The sequence below is a fragment of the Delphinus delphis genome, chromosome 21, assembly GCF_949987515.2.
Source record: "Delphinus delphis chromosome 21, mDelDel1.2, whole genome shotgun sequence".
In the NCBI taxonomy this organism is placed as follows: Eukaryota; Metazoa; Chordata; class Mammalia; order Artiodactyla; family Delphinidae; genus Delphinus; species Delphinus delphis.
In genome coordinates, this window is record NC_082703.1 from 29,124,914 (window position 1) to 29,139,100 (window position 14,187).

At 41.5% G+C, this 14,187-nt stretch overlaps 1 protein-coding gene across 2 annotated transcripts in view; it reads left to right on the top strand.

Moving 5' to 3' along the window:
* Positions 1-721: 721 nt before the first annotated feature.
* Positions 722-14,187, top strand: part of AGPAT5 (1-acylglycerol-3-phosphate O-acyltransferase 5) — a 62,709-nt gene continuing 49,243 nt past the window's right edge. For both annotated transcript variants that reach the window (XM_060001442.2, XM_060001443.2), the window contains exon 1: positions 722-1,302. In XM_060001442.2, coding sequence (XP_059857425.1) covers positions 1,084-1,302 — 219 coding nt within the window. In that variant the 5' untranslated portion in view covers positions 722-1,083. The remainder of the gene's footprint in view (positions 1,303-14,187) is intronic.

A 14,187-nucleotide genomic window follows, 5' to 3' on the forward strand; every position in this document is an offset into this window, starting at 1 on the left:
AAATTTGTAGCGATGGGAAGGCAGGGGCCTGACTCAGAAACATGCAGGTGGGCGAGTGAAGGGCAGGAGAGGAGACCCTGTGCACCCAGCTGGGAGAAGAGGAGGAAGCCAGGAAGGCGGAGGGGGTGAGAGCCACCGTGGAGAGGAAGGTGAACCTGGCCCGATAACCCAGGGCTGACGCCTTGACAGCGCTTATCGCACTGCTGTCACTGCGGGCCTTCCCACAGCAGGCCTGACCAGTCTCCGTTGCCAGCAGGAGTCCTCTTAGCCGCCCGAAGCCAAGGTCTGCAGCACCTGCGAGGTACCGCTGGTCACCGGTGCGCCCCTCGGAAAGGGACATCTCGGCTTAAGGGTCCATCCCGGGGTCCAGGGGCCCTCAGGTGTGCAAGCAGGAGGTGGGGCGTTCCCTCAAGTCAATCTGCGCCCAGAGCAGGACCAAGGGGCACAAGGCCACCCGGGGCCCTCCTCGGCCGACACCCACCTTCAACCCGCTCCACCCGGAAGTCGCCGCTTCCCTTTGGGGAGGGGGCGGGGGGAGGGCAAGCTTTGGAGCATGCGCAGCAGCCAGAGCGAGCAGTCCACGCGTCCGGGCGGCAGTTGCGTGTCGACTGTCAGCACGACTCGACCAATCGGGAGACGAGTTCTTGCCGCTGAGCCCCGCCCGCGGAGGGGGACTATGGTAACGGGCGGCCAATCAGGAGTCGTGTTGTTGGCGCGGAGCCCCGCCCCCGATAGGGGCATAGGGTGACGGGCCAGGGTCATGGAGTGTGAGTGATCCTGAGCTCTCGACCCCCCGAGGGCCGCGGCTTCCTCTTGCCCCGTGGCCGGGAGCAGCGCGCCGGGCCCCTCATTCGCCAGCCCGCCCACCGTCCAGCGGCGGCGCGGCCCATGCGGCTGGGGGCGGAGGCCGGATCCGGCGCGGGCTGGGCGTCTCAGGGGCGGCCGGCGGCCCGGCGAGGTGAGGGGGCGGCGGCGGGGCCCGGCCCAGCCCGGTGATTGGCCGCCGACTGAGGGCCGCCGGGCGGCCGGCGGCGGCGGGGCGGGGAAGAGCCGGCGGAGCCTTCCTCGTGCGGAGCCGGGAAGATGCTGCTGTCCCTGGTGCTCCACATGTACTCGATGTGCTGCGTGTTGCCGGCCGCCGTGCTCCTGGGCACGGCTCCCACCTACGTGCTGGCCTGGGGGGCCTGGCGGCTGCTCTCCGCCTTCCTGCCCTCGCGCTTCTACCAGGCGGTGGACGACCGGCTCTACTGCATCTATCAGAGCATGGTGCTCTTCTTCTTCGAGAACTGCACCGGCGTGCAGGTGAGGCCCCGCCCGCCGCACCTGCAGCCCCTCCCTGCGTCTGGGGCCCTGGGGGGTCGCAGGCGCATCCCCCAGCTGCCACCCACCCAGCGTCCGTCTAGCTAGTGTAGGCTCGCCCCGCCGTGGCGGGCAGATCCGGCCCCGGGAACACGTGCCATTACGCCGTCCTCCCACCGTGGGGGCAGTTTCACGTTCTCGCTTAGGGTTTGGCCAGGTGCTTCCTTGCGGGTACTCCAGGATTACTAGGTAGCTGCGGTAACGCTGCTCTGCGGCCCCAAGCGGGATCCACCGCCCGCCCTCCCCCTCTCTTGCAACTGCCTGTCTTGATGCTGGGAGAAGTAGGTGCAGATGAACGTTTAAATAGGGCAAGCAGTTGACAGCTTCTGGCGTTTGGTCTAAGAAGATGGTAATGGTTGAACTCAACAGTGCGCTTTTAAAAATCGGACACCTTTTCTTGAAACAGATTGGTGTTACTGTTTGGGCGAGAAGTACAACTTTGTTTTGCATTCTTCCGCAGTACAAGTGAAAGCTGGGCAAGGAAATTAATCCATTTGTTACTGTAGAACCCTTACCGGAGATAAAATTCTTGCCAACTTCGACTAGGCTTACATGTGTGGCTAATCTTTTGTCTGCTTACTTTCTGTTATTTTCTTTCTCTGTAGAGATTGGATTTGTAGATTAAATTTGTAAAACAAACAAAAGTAGAAGGCCCTTTTAACTCCATTTAATTATTTGAAGTCTCTTACACAGGAATAACAGTTGTGTTTTCCTTCTGTTCCCCAATTTGAAAAAAAAAAAAAAGAGAGCTTAATTCTTGGTTTTCCTTATATTGTTAGTCCTCTTCTTTTCTTTTCTTGGTGGGGTGGGTTGGAGTGAATGGGGTGGCATTATTTTGTCTTTTTGTCTTTTTTTTTCCCCCTAGAGCAGCTGCTTTCACCCTTTTGTCCACCAGCTACCATTTTGAATTTATAGTTGCATTGCTGTTGATTCCTGATGACTCTATGCGTTTGCCCCAGTTGGAGGTTTGGGGGAAGGGAACTAGAAGCCAGGGACTGTGTTTAAATCAGTATCTATAAGTATTTCCTAGGAAAGAAAGAAAGATCGCTTTTCCAGATACTGGTTTCCTGATAATTGACTTTTTCAATGGGCCACATTTAAAATTTTCACTAGTTCAGACCAGTCATTTCCCCACTCTGTTCTTACCTCACCACGTTTGTCTAAATGTATGGTTTTATCATGATAAGTATTTAATTTCACATCATATGACAACTGGCCTGGGCTAGGATACAGGATCAGAATATACGACAGTCATTTACCTCTTAGAAAAGTAATTCTACCTATGGCGGGTTTTAAAATTTTCGTTAAAAGCATATAACATGTCCCATGCAATGTAACATATACCATTGAAGTAATTTGTGTTTAGCGAGTTTCTTATTTTAAAAAAATGACTGTAAAATTTCACAGTATTTCTCAAATTGTATATCTTACCTTATATTTGTTCCGTATAGACCTCCAATTTATTGTTTGAGTTCTCAGCACATGGTTTTTAAAAAGTTTAATCTGATGATGATCAACGGACACTCAGTTCTAGGATTCCTGACAAACTTCACCAAGGAACCTGCATGAAATAAAATTTTGAATTATAATTGAGGGCCATCAGACATCCTTTTATAAATACATGAAGAACCAGTATTCAGTTATAATCTTCTAAATGTCACAATTCATTTTTCTTTATTAAAAAAATTTTTTTTGTTGCTCTTTCCCCTCCTTCTACTGGAATACACCAAAAACTGATCACTGATATTTGCAGGCCAAAATATCTAGTGATATTTATTTCTAGGCATATGCAACATGCCTCGTCATTAACACCCTCTAAATATTTTAGTCACCATTTTCTTCCTGCTGAAATCAGTACTTTAAAATATATTTTACACTAATGGCTCTGTCTGCTAATCCCCACTTCCCCAAATGCTAACATGATACATTATAACAATCAAAAGTAAAATTTGATATAAAATAAATTTAGTTTTTCAGCTGACCTGCTTCAAGTATAAATTAGTTCAAATAACACTGGAAGAAAAACATAGAATTTAAGTCTAAGATTTTAACGTTTTTTATATATAATGTGTTCAGTTAGAATACCCTTAACTTCTCTAATAATTTATACATTTACTTGAAAGATTGTTTCAGTTTCCTCAGAAACCCTCAAGGCCTGCATGTCTAGAGGCCATTTATAACTAGTTCTTTCTCTTGGTAGCACTGTGTCCTCAAAAATAGTCCTAAACTCTTAATGAATTGAATTTGTATTCTGTATCTTGTTGAAAAAGCAGCTAAACTGTTGTATTTGAATGAAACATGTTTATTTAGAATCAGAGAAGGGACCTCACAAGTCCAACACCTTTTTTTTTCAAGTCTGGATTCTTTCTGCATTTCTGCTAAAATGTTGCCCAGATTCTTCTCAAATATCAGTAGTTCTAGATAGAATATAAATTGTTGCTTGTGTCCTTAATTTTTTTTTCTCTGCTTATTTATCATTCATGTTAAGACCTTTAAAGACCTTCCTACAGTTTAACTGGGAGTAACAGAGCCAGGGAGATCTGGATGTGCTTCTGGGTTTGCTTAAGTAGAATGACACAAACCTTTAAGAGGAAATTAAACATTTCTCAATCAAATGTGATTCCAGTCTAACACAATTTAAGTCTGGCCAGGGAATAGACTTATAAGAAACTCTTAGAGAAATGTAATTAGAACCTTGTTTCTATACTTTCTATAAACATAAATCCTGGACTGCGCAAGACAGTTATTTTAGTTTGCATTTGTGCAAGATTTTTTAAAATACCTTGTTTTTCTGTTATGAGTCACAGGTACAATAAAATATTCAAACACTGCAAAAATATATTGAGAAAGTTGAAGTTCCCCTTACCTACACACACCTTTCCTAGGCCTGCAACAGTTTGGTGTGTAACTTTGGATTTCTGCCAAGAGCATTTATATAAATGTATGAATTGTGGGAAGACTCCTTCTCCATTAAATTAACTTCTTGGATGGGTTTTATAGTAACACCAAATATACCATAACCTATGGGGACACCTCTGTGCCATTGTTACGGAAAGCAAAAGAAAATATGACTCTCTATACACAATTTACTTTCCCTCTTTCGTAAATTTGTCTAATTTTGTAGAACTGAATACACCGAGAGTGGGCTCTTCTTAAATGGAATTATAAGTTAATTTTTCCTTTGATATTTTCTCATTTTATTATGGTTTTTTAAACAGAGGTTAATATTAGTAGTTAGACGATCCAAAACTAAGTAGTAACGTCTCAGAACCCGCTCTTTATTCATTCATCTGATATTGGAGTGTGCCCTGAATTCCAGGTCCTGTGCTGGACTATATGGGATGGAATGAAGAAAAATCATAGGCAAGGTCCCTGCCCTCATGGAACTCACATTCTAGTGGGACACGAAATATAAGAAGAAAGTTAAAATGCACTGTATTCTGTGACTTTGTTAACCTAGTGGGTAGAGGTTGGGGGTTTGGGGAAATGTCCCTGAGCAAGTAACATATGCATTGAGCTCTGAAAAGGGCCAGTTTGGGAAGTATTGTAGTAATCTAGGTGAGAGATTATGGTCAGAGTCGTGGAAAGAGTGGGCACGGAGAGAATGGAAAAAATCCCAGAAGTATTTTAAGGTAGCTGATGGGGCTTTGTAATTGGATACGGAGTGGAAAGGAGAGGATTGTGTTAGCAACATACCTAGCATTTAGTGAGCGCTGACTGTGTGCCAGGTACTGTTGTCTTATGTGAGTCATCTCATCCTTACCAGATAGGTGCTGTTTTTCCCATTTTACAGATTAGACAACTAAGGCACCCGGAGTTCACACTTGTAATGGTCAAGCCAGGATTTAGTCCAAGGCAGTCTAGCTTCAGGGTCCATTTTCCAAAGATGCTTTGCTAGGTGGTGTGGTTATATTTGTTGAGAGAACAGCCCCACTCCCAAGGTGTGCCTTCTAGGAGTGCCTTCTACTGTAACTGGCAAACAGTTACAGTAGAGGATAATACTGAAAGTAGAGTTTTTGTGTTTATTAGCTTTGTGCTGCAAAGGGAATGTGACTCTACTGGGTTAGTCAAGAAGCCATATCAATTGTTATGAACCTCTGTGAGTTTTTACTTCAAGCAGGAGTAGCATGGTGTGTTAAGGGAAAAGAGATTCTCAACTGATAACTGAATGAAGATGAATACTCCTAAGCATGGCATTCAAGGCTGTCTGAATTCTTCCCTGGCCAGCTTTCCCATTCACTGATTTCACTGTAGCCCAACTACTGCTTCCTCACCAGTCCCTCCCCTAAATTACCAGTGCATTCTCAAGAATGTGCTTTTGGACTCCTCTGTACACTTCCTTCCAACTCGGGCAGCTTTTCCTCATCTGTCATGATCTCACCCCATCTCCATGTCAGGATCACTTATATGTCATATTAACATAGCATTAGCTTATTTTAATATATATGTTATCCCCTTTACAAGATTGTAGCCCCACGGAGGTGGCAATAAAGTGGAGAGTGACTTGCCTTGATTGTTCCCTTTTAACAAAAGGGCAGAGCACTCTGCAGGGAACAGTGGTCTGTGTTTCTGTGGAAATGTGGATGAGAATCTCACTTTTAAGGCATGGGGGCTCTTGAATGGCCCTCTAGTTGACAAGTTTTGATCTAACAGGGTCAACAGGTAGACTGAGTCAATTTGCTTTCTTTACTTAATAGATGGGGGGAGAAAACATGCACTCTACCCACGGAAGTAAGACTGAGAATAAGGTCAGAGACCTTATAAAAGAGGGGATTCTGGAACAGCTAGCAATGCAGAGAAGGCTTTGTTTACTTGTCAGTAAAAACCTGTACTTTTTGCAAGTTTTAAAGGTAAGCTTTGTTTCCTCTGCTTCTTTGCATGGTCTAGCAGTGAAAACCCCAAATAAGCAGTGTTGCATGGGGATTTAGAGGGCTGTATGTGTGTGTAAGTGTAAGTGATAGTTGGAGGCAGAAAGAAATGAGGCGGGTGGTACCTGGAAAGGGGAGTTATGTTAAGTGCTAACCACATGTGAGGCACTAGCAGTTCCATTGATAAATTAGTCTCTACGCTCAGCGCACAGTTTAGCAGTTAGAAAGAGGTCAGTTTTTTAAAAAATATATATTTATTTATTTATTTGGTTGTGCGAGGTCTTAGTTGCGGCTCGTGGGCTCCTTTAGTTGTGGCTCGCGGGCTCCTTAGTTGCAGCACATGGGCTCCTTAGTTGCGGCATGCATGTGCGATCTAGTTCCCTAGCCACGGATCGAACCCGGGCCCCCTGCATTGGGAGCGCTGAGTCTTAACCATTGCATCACCAGGGAAGTACCCTTTTTTTTTTTTAACTGAACGTATAATGAGATGTTACGAAATGACAAAATGATCAAAGAGCTGAGGAAATACAGGAGTACTACAACTGAATGCAAGTGGTTGCTTAACTGAGGGGAGGTGTGTGAATATAAGGAAATGATTCTTCCACGTTAGATGCGATGCACTGAATGCCAGCTCTTCGTGTGCTTACGTGTTGCTTTGCTCTCATTCTTAATTTGTATTTTTCTGTAGGAAAGTATTTTATGTCAGTTTTTCTCGAGTTTCTTATCTCCTTGTGGTTAATGTTCAAAGTGAAAGAATTGCATAAGCTTCTAATTTATGGGAAGCCTCATTTGACATTTTTTATTTGGAATTTTTGCAGATAATAATTTTGTTGTAGTCAAAAGATTTTTGGATCTGAGGTGAGAAACCTGGGTGTAATTCCTAGTTCTTTGCTATTCTCTGTCAGCTTGAATAAATCAACTTTTCAACTCAGCATTCTCATTCTTAAATGGAATACTTATTGTCATGTTATTTTGTGAAGACTAAATGAGATAATATGTGAAACTGCTGAGCTCAGTGACATCATAGATGCTCAGGAAAAACACGCCCTGTAAATGAGGACAATACAGAGAGACAGATATGACGAATGTATAAAAGGAAGTTTGTGATTTGTATGGTTCCATTTAAATGTTGCATAATAATTATTTTTGTGTACTGATTATTAGACAAATGACTATGTTTATATTTTAACATTGTTTCGGAGGGGCGTCATACTTTTCCTATTCAGGGAAAGGTTTCAAATTGGGCAGAAAAAGACCATAGTTTTGTGTGTATTACGGTAGAAGTCTTGTACTTGATCTTGAAATGATGTATTTCATTGGCACAGAAATACATTTAAAAATCATTTCAAATAATTATAAACGTCATAGAGTGTAAATTATATCTGCAAACTTATTTATGCTGCATTTCTTTATGGCTGCATTTGTATGTAATCTGAGACCTTTTTTTAAGGAAGAGAAATTATATAGATGTTTCTCCTATCCACTCATCATTTAACACGATTTTGAGTAAACAGTCTGACTTTGTTGGATAATAATAAGAGCAACAGCTAACATTTTGGGGGACAGTTCCTATGATCCAGGAGTTGTGGCAGGTAGCTTACATGGTCTTGTTTACCTCACCACACCTGTGGTGAGTAGTTACCATTATTACATTCACTCTACAGGTAAGGAAAAATAGGCATGGGGAGGTTAGGGACTTCTGCTGCAGTTCACGTAGTTGGTGAGGGGATGGGCTAGTGCTCAGGTCCGAGGCTCAGTTTAAACCCAGGGTTTCTGCCCGGGCCCTTAGTGACTGGTGTGCTGTGCATAGAGGAGATAGAGCTGTCTGTAGCTGGGCCCGCAGATCAAACTGACAAGGCCAGATCCGCAGGAGAAGAGGCACACAGATTTAACGGGCGTTGATCCTTTATGTGTAGTTTAATATTTTACACGCTAGGGTTTTTACTGGCCCCTCTCAGAAAAGAAGGGGAAACTAAAAGAGGCGGTTAGAGTCAGCGCAAGGCAGTAACCTGTGGAGGCACAGCTAGGTGCAGGAAAGGTGGGTTTGGGCTCCTAGGGCTGGTACATTGTGGGAAGGTCCCTAGGAAATGTATGGTAGATAAGGACTGTTAAGTAAGACTTGCTGACTCATCTCCGTGCTGTCTCTGATCTTCCTGGTCCTCTAGGAAGGAAAAGCTTTACGAGTGTTTTTGATGTCACTGTTACAAAGTGAAGTTTAGGCCTCCTTTAGGCGGAAAAGGGGAGGGCAGAGAGCTGTGTGTGCTGCTTCTCAGTTGCCCTCAGCTCAAAATAATCCTCATGTCAAAGTGGCATGTTTTGGGGCGGCGTGTTCTGATCCCCTTCTACAGCATCATCTGTATCTAAGGACAGTGAAAGAAGTTTTTTTAAAAAAAATTTCAATGTGCATGTGGAAAGGAAATGAATATTATTGAGATAAATAATATCTCAATTTTTTTTTCTTTTTGAAGAGGAAGAGTCCTGTGCCTTATGTGCCCAAGGCGGTGTTGCTTAGATATTCCACCTCGTTAGACACGTGGTTACTGCAGAGTCCATTTTACCACCTCTTCAGGATACAAAAGAGGGAGCTTATCAGATCATGGGAGCAAATTAAAAACAAGGTGAAGAGGCGAGCCCTGTGAGAGGAGAGTGTCTGCATTTAAATCCAAGTCTTCTGAAAGGCGCTTTGTCCAAGATGAACAAGCTTGTTTGACTAAAGCAGCATTGTAACTAGTGTGTCAGTCGCAATGAAGATAATCATTCAAAGAGCATTTTTACTGAATTAATAAAATGAAGAGAGAACATTGTTATTTTCCTCTAGAGGGACTTTACATGAGTGTTTTAAAAATGGAGGACCCCCAACTTGAACAATTATTATGACTTAAAATTACTTAGAGAATGAGGAAGAACCAAAAAGCCGTGTTTTTCATATGGCTTGTTCGAAGGAACAAATTACCTGCCGGAAAGTGATTGTAATTTGAAATACATGTACTAGAAGATTCACAGAATGGTGCCTTTAAAACGTCACTGGTGCATTTAAAGTATTTGTTTATTCCCCGCCTCTTTACTGTTGAAAATGAGGTTTAGCTTATCCACTTGTGAAAAATAAACGTGCAGGTTCTTGATTCAGTGAACATCTGTTGAAAAGCATTTGAGTGCTGGGCTCTGGGTGGAACAAGGACGCAGTCCTTGCCCCTGAGGAGGCTGTGGGCCTTGAGGGGGATGTGATGTGAGTTGGAAATAAGGATGCACAGCGTGACCGGGTTCGTTGTGATGCAAAAGGGGGAGAGATTAATTCTGAGGTCTGGGTTAGAGGGCAGGGGGGCTTCGTGAGGAGGTAAACAAGCGGAAAAGCTGATCTAAGATGACTACAATGAGAGAGCGCAGGGGGCTTTTAGGTAATCAGAGAGTCGTTTAAGAATTTATTTGTAGGGGCATTTTGTAAGTTATTATTAAATTTTAAATTCGGAAAACACTACAGTTATCTTATTAATTATATACTTGTTAGTAGGATAGTAGTAACTGTCTTATTAAGTATTTTGAGAATCTGTACTCTTAAATGAAAACTTTTACTTGCCCTCCATGTTAGTAAATTTAAAAGCAAATAACCTTTTCACTTCAATGAACAGAAGAAGTTTGATAATTTTAAGTTGGAGTGAAATGCTTCATTGAAGCCTCGGAAATAAATTAAGTGAAGGGCCTTAAAAACTGCATATATGTGGTACATAAACATTGTGACCATGCATTCCTTTCTTTGGATAATCAATATTTATTTGAAGTACTTAATAATTTGCGTCTATTGCAATAAGATTTGCAGTTCATCATTTCATTTACTTTGCTTTTAGAGCTTGTAAATTTTTAAATACGAAGGGCTATTCTTTGTAACTTTTTATTTCTGTTGAATTCCAAACAAGTGATAATGACAAATAAAAAAGAAACAACTTAAGAGGCAACCAATCCAAATACCTACTTTGAGATCCTAAATTATGTTACGTCAGAGGCTTACCATCTTCTTTTGCATCTTAATTGGAAATAGCTTTTATTTCAGTGAGATGCATACTGAAAAATAAACTTTAGTAAGCATGAACTATGTATTTATTATTTTCCCTTCAATGGCTAGGAATTAAGATTTTGTTCCCTTCACATTTCGCCCATCTGTTTTGCCCACCAGAATTCATTACTTATCTTACTTTCTCTAGATAACCACTGAAGATCTATTTTTAAACACTGGGCATGTTTAACTTTGTTACTGAGATAAGCTAAATATAGAAAATGTCGATTGTTTGGAAGCCATTTAGGGATGGGGAAAATTAGTGAGTTTTACAGGGATTGCAGAGATGGCTTTCCTGCAAAGCTTTTCAGTTCATGTTTGTGTCTGCAAACAAAGTGGAAAACTGTGGCATTTTAAGGCCAGCTTGGTATATAGTATATGGACTAAGCCCAAGTAGTGGAGGTGTGGCATCTTAAACTGGTGGTGCCCATTAACTGATCATGGGTCACTGAACAAGGCGACTTGGTGGTTCTGTGCCTCAGCCTGCTAAAGCGTGAAATCAGAGGCTGGACCAGATAGCGGCCAGACGTTGTTCTGGTGGCAATGCATGTACTGACTATATTCACTGTTGGGGATTGTTTGTCATGACATTAGATGACTGTGCTTATTTTTGTGGTTTCCTTTTCACCCTCAACATGCTTGTTTTATTTTAAAGTGGGATATATTGGGTTTTATAGGAGATAAAGTTTGCAGTGCTGTTTTCTGTATGATTGACATTGTAAATCTTGTGAGACATGCCCATTATTTAAATTTTTTTAAAAATAGATCTTTATTGGAGTATAATTGCTTCACAGTCTGTGTTGGTTTCTGTTGCACAACAAAGCGAATCAGCCATATGCACACACATGTCCCCATATCCCCTCCCTCTTGAGCCTCCCTCCCATTCTCCGTTTCCCACCCGCGTAGGTCATCACAAAGCACCGAGCTGATCTCCCTGAGCTATGCTGCTGCTTCCCACCAGCCAACTATTTTACATTCGGTAGTGTATATATGTCCATGCTACTCTCGCTTCTCCCCAGCTTCGCCCTCCCTCCCCGTGTCCTCAAGTCCATTCTCTATGTCTACCTCTTTATTCCTGCCCTGCAACTAGGTTCATCAATACCGTCTTTTTTTAGATTCCATATATATGTGTTAGCATATGGTATTTGTTTTCTCTTTCTGACTTACTTCACTCTGTATGACAGACTCTAGGTCCATCCACCTCACTACAAATAACTCAATTTCGTTTCTTTTTATGGCTGAGTAATATTCCATTGTATATATGTGCCACATCTTCTTTATCCATTCATCAAAGCGATGGACACTTAGGTTGGTTCCATGTCCGGGCTATTGTAAATAGAGCTGCAGTGAACATTGTGGTACATGACTCTTTTTGAATTACGGTTTTCTCAGGGTGTATGCCCAGTAGTGGGATTGCTGGGTCATATGGTAGTTCTATTTTTAGTTTTTTAAGGAACCTCCATACTGTTCTCCATAGTGGCTGTATCAGTTTACATTCCCACCAACAGTGCAGGAGGGTTCCCTTTTCACCACACCCTTTCCGTCATTTATTGTTTCTAGATTTTTTGACAGTGGCCATTCTGACTGATGTGAGGTGATACCTCATTGTAGTTTTGACTTGCATTTCTCTAATAATTAGTGATGTTGATCTTCCGCCCATTTTTTAACTGGATTGTTTGTTTTTTTGATATTGAGCTCCATGAGCTGTTTGTATATTTTGGAGATTAATCCTTTGTTGTTTCATTTGCAAATGTTTTCTCCCATTCTGAAGGTTGTCTTTTTGTCTTGTTTATGGTTTCCTTTGCTGTACAAGAGCTTTTAAGTTTAATTAAGTCCCATTTGTTTATTTTTGTTTTTATTTCCTACTCTAGGAGGTGGGTCAAAGAAGATCTTGCTGTGGTTTATGTCAGAGTGTTTTCCTCTAAAAGTTTTATAGTGTCTGGTCTTACATTTAAGTCTTTAATCCATTTGGAGTTTATGTTTGTGTATGGTGTTAGGTAGTGTTCTAATTTCATTCTTTGACATGTAGCTGTCCAGTTTTCCCAGCACCACTTATTGAAGAGGCTGTCTTTTCTCCACTGTATGTTCTTGCCTCCTTTGTCGTAAATTAGGTGCCCATATGTGCGTGGGTTTATCTCTGGCCGTTCTATCCTGTACCACTGATCTGTATTTCTGTTTTTGTGCTAGTACTGTACTGTCTTGATTGCTGTAGCTTTCTGGTATAGTTTGAAGTTGGGGAACCTGATTCCTCTAGCTCCCTTTTTCTTTCTCAAAATTTCTTTGGCTATTCGGGGTCTTTTGTGTTTCCATACGAATTGTTAAATTTTTTGTTCTAATTCTGTGAAGAATGCCATTGATAGTTTGATGGGGATTGCATTGAACCTGTATATTGCTTTGGTTAGTATAGTGATTTTCACGATATTGATTCTTCCAATCCAAGAGCATGATAAATTTTTCCATCTGTTTATGTCATCTATGATTTCTTTCATCAGTGTTTTATAGTTTTCTGAGTACAAGTTTTTCGCCTCCTTAGGCAGGTTTATTCCTAGGTATTTTATTCTTTTTGTTGCAGTGGTAAATGGGAGTGTTTCCTTAATTTCTCCTTCTGATTTTTCGTTGTTGGTGTATAGGAATGCTAGAGATTTCTGTGCATTAATTTTGTATCCTGCAGCCTTACCAAATTCATTGATTAGTTCTAGTAGTTTTCTGGTGGTATCTTTAGGATTCTCTATGTATAGTATCATGTCATAGGCAAACAGTACAGTTTTACTTCTTCTTTTACAATTTGTATTCCTTTTACTTCTTTCTCTTCTCTGACTGCTGTGGTTAGGACTTCCAAAACTATGTTGAATAAGAGTGGTGAGAGTGAACATCCTTGTCTTGTTCCTGATCTTAGTGGAAATGCTTTCAGTTTTTCACCATTGAAGACGATGTTGGCTGTGGGTTTGTTATATATGGCCTTTATTATGTTGAGGTAGGTTCCCTCTATGCCCATTTTCTGGAGAGTTTGTTTCATAAATCGGTGTTGAATTTTGTCAGAAGTTTTTTCTGCATGTATTGAGATGATCATATGGTTTTTATTCCTTGATTTGTTAATATGGTGTATCACATTGATTGATTTGCATATATTGAAGAATCCTTGCATCCCTGGGATAAATCCCACTTGATCATGGTGTATGATCCTTACAGTGTGCTGTTGGATTCTGTTTGCTAGTAGTTTGTTCAGGATTTTTGCATCTATGTTCATCAGTGATATTGGTCTATAATTTTCTTTTTTTTGTGATATCTTTTTCTGGTTTTGGTAGCAGGGTGATGGTGGCTTCGTAGAATGAATTTGGGAGTGTTTCTCCCTTTGCAATTTTTTGGGAGAGTTTGAGAAGGATAGGTGTTAGCTCTTCTCTAAGTGTTTGATAGAATTCACCTGTGAAGCCATCTGGTCCTGGACTTCTGTTTGTTGGAAGATTTTTAATTACGGTTTCAATTTCATTACTTGTGATAGGTCTGTTTATATTTTCTAATTCTTCCTGGTTCAGTCTTGGAAAGTTGTGCCTTTCCAAGAATTTGTGCATTTCTTCATGGTTGTCCATTTTATTGGTATATAGTTGTTTGTAACAGTCTCGTATAATCCTTTGTATTTCTGCAGTGTCAAGTGTGATTTCTCCGTTTTCATTTCTAATTTGATTGATTTGCATCGTCTCCCTTTTTTCTTGATGAGTCTGGCTTTATCTTCTCAAATAACCAGCTTTTATTGATCTTTGTTATTGTTTTCTTCATTTCTATTTCATTTATTTCTGCTCTGATCTTTATGATTTCTTTCCTTCTATTGACTTTGGATTTTCTTTGTTCTTTTTCTAGTTGTTTTAAATGTAGGGTTAGATTGTTTCTTTGAGACTTTTCTTGTTTCTTGAGGTG